This window comes from Thamnophis sirtalis, unplaced genomic scaffold (genome assembly GCF_051295495.1).
Source record: "Thamnophis sirtalis isolate CommonGarterSnake01/CBP01778 unplaced genomic scaffold, rThaSir2_p1.2 scaffold_4, whole genome shotgun sequence".
NCBI classification, from domain to species: domain Eukaryota; kingdom Metazoa; phylum Chordata; class Lepidosauria; order Squamata; family Natricidae; genus Thamnophis; species Thamnophis sirtalis.
In genome coordinates, this window is record NW_028261384.1 from 141,941,760 (window position 1) to 141,944,259 (window position 2,500).

Sequence of the window (2,500 nt, forward strand, 5' to 3'; positions counted from 1 at the left end):
AAACCGGGATGATGCCTCAGTCCGGGGGGGGGGGGGGGGGGCGAATTCGAACCCGAGTCACGGTTGCAGGTAAGACCCCTTTGCCTCGATGGGCGACTTTAAGGGGTGATGGGGGGGCTTCGTGATCTCTTGGAAATGATTCCCATGTAATAATGCCTTTCTATAGGCCAAATGTGGCCCCTTTAAGACTCGTGGACTACAATTCCCAGAATCCCTCCGGCAGCCATTTTGCTGTGAAGTGAAGATATATTACATCTGCTACCGTATTCCCACCATCTATGATTAAGAAACGATGGGGAGGGGGGGGTGGAAACATGATAAAGCTGTCTATTTATATTTCTTCTTGTCCGGTCCAGGCTGAATTCTGGATAAATCTTTGCTGGCTGAGGAATTCTGGGAGTTGAAGTCCACAAGTTCTTAAAAGGGGCCAAATGAAGGGGAGGGGAGGGGGGGGGAGAAATGCTATTTTTATCCCCTTGATAAGCAGTTATCAGAAAGGGGAGACTTTATATATCCCATATAAATAGACATTTGTCCCTTTTGAGCCATTGTATCATCCAGGCACCTTCCCCAGCTTTTTCTCTCTGGTGCTCATGAGGACTGGAAACTTGGGAGAGACGGCACCTCTGAGCAGGCTCTTCCGTTACAGGCATCCTTCGACTTGCCACCGTTAAGCGGCCATTCAGAGTTTACAATGGCACTGAAAAGGGTGAGCTTTTCTTTCTTTCTTTCTTTCTTTCTTTCTTTCTTTCTTTCTTTCTTTCTATCTATCTATCTATCTATCTATCTATCTATCTATCTATCTATCTATCTATCTATCTATCTATCTATCTATTATCTGTCTGCCTTTCTGTCTCCCTGTCTATCATCTACTCCTATCTATCTATCTATCTATCTATCTATCTATCTATCTATCTATCTATCTATCTATCTATCTATCTATCATCTGTCTGTCTATCATCTATGCCTACCTCTCTCCCTCTCTCTCCCTCCTTCCCTCCCTCCCCCTCTCTCCTTCTCTCTCTATTATCTGTCTGTATTTCTGTCTCTCTCTGTCTGTCTATCATCTATTTCTATCTATCTATCTATCTATCTATCTATCTATCTATCTATCTATTTATCTATCTATCATCTGTCTATCTATCATGTATTCCTCTCTCTCTCTCTCTCTCTCTATCTATCTATCTATCTATTATTATTATCTCTGTCTTTCTCTATCTATCTATCTATCTATCTATCTATCTATCATCTATTCCTCTCCCTCTCTCTCTTATTATTATCTGTCTGTCTGTCTGTCTATCTATCTATCTATCTATCTATCTATGACCTCTTTTCACACATGACCTTTGCAAAATTTGGATGCTTGGCAACTGACTCGTATTTATGACCATTGCAGCGTCCTGGGGTCACGCGATCCCCTTTTGGGACTGTCCACGGGGAAGCCGGATTCACCGAACAACCGCGTGACTAGCTTAACCCCCTGCAGTGACTCGCTTAACGACGGTAGCCAGAAAGCTCATCAAACGGGGCAAAAACTCACTTAACAACCGCCCCGTTGGCAACATAAATGGGGGCCCTAAGTTGAGGACTACTGGTATATATTTCTTTATTTTAACATGGGCCCAATTTTGAATTCTTATCCTCCTTTTGTACCCGGCACCTCATGAGGACTAGAAACTTGGGAAGTCTCAGCTCTGAGCAGAATTACCGGCCACTACCCACGACCCCGCGCGCCCGGCCTCACCTGGGCGCCCCATGCCGATGCGGTCCAGGTCGAGGGGCTTGACGTAGTCGAAATGGCCGGGCCGGGTGACGTGAAGCTCATCCCGGATCCGGGTGTAAAACTGCTCCAGTTGGATTTCGCTCAGCAGCTGCAGCAGCCATTCGGTCCCGTCGTCTGGCGCCATCAGGGGGGCGGGGGTGGGGTGGGGGGCTACTGGGGGGGTGGGGGCAGAAATAGACAAGCCTCACATTAGGGGGGGTGAAAGCACCAGCCACATTCGCGGGAGCGGCGCTCAAAAGTGAACGGAGAATCTGTTGCCCAGATCAGGTGAACTGATTTTGATCAAGTTTCCAGACTTCTCCTGCTAGGCCTGCAGCTGGGCTCACTGGCTAGAGTGATCTTTTTCTCTCTCTCTCTCTCTCTCTTTTTTAGTAGATCTGTGGTCTGCCCAAAGATTGGACAAGTGAAAACTAATATGACGACTTTCTCTGCGGTTTGGCAGATCCACGGCAAGCAGAGACAAATTCCTTGTGTGGGTAACCTAACTTGGCTAAATAGTTTTGTGTTGTGTTCTCTATACTATTCTCTGTATTTTGCATTTTCTGTATTCTATGTCCTATTCTGTTCTGTATTTTATTTTCTATTCTATTCTCTATATATTATATAATATATAATATATATGTATTATATTCTGTGTATTCTGCATTCTATATTTATATTCTGTATTCTATTCTATTCCTGTTATATTCCCTATTCTATTCTAATTCTCTATTCTAT

At 44.6% G+C, this 2,500-nt stretch overlaps 1 protein-coding gene across 1 annotated transcript in view; it reads right to left on the reverse strand.

Moving 5' to 3' along the window:
• The window catches only part of TNK1 (tyrosine kinase non receptor 1), a 29,353-nt gene that overhangs the window by 17,315 nt on the left and 9,538 nt on the right, over positions 1–2,500 (reverse strand). Inside the window, exon 2 of the mRNA XM_087714300.1 lies at positions 1,745–1,936. Coding sequence (XP_087570426.1) covers positions 1,745–1,907 — 163 coding nt within the window. The 5' untranslated portion in view covers positions 1,908–1,936. The remainder of the gene's footprint in view (positions 1–1,744; positions 1,937–2,500) is intronic.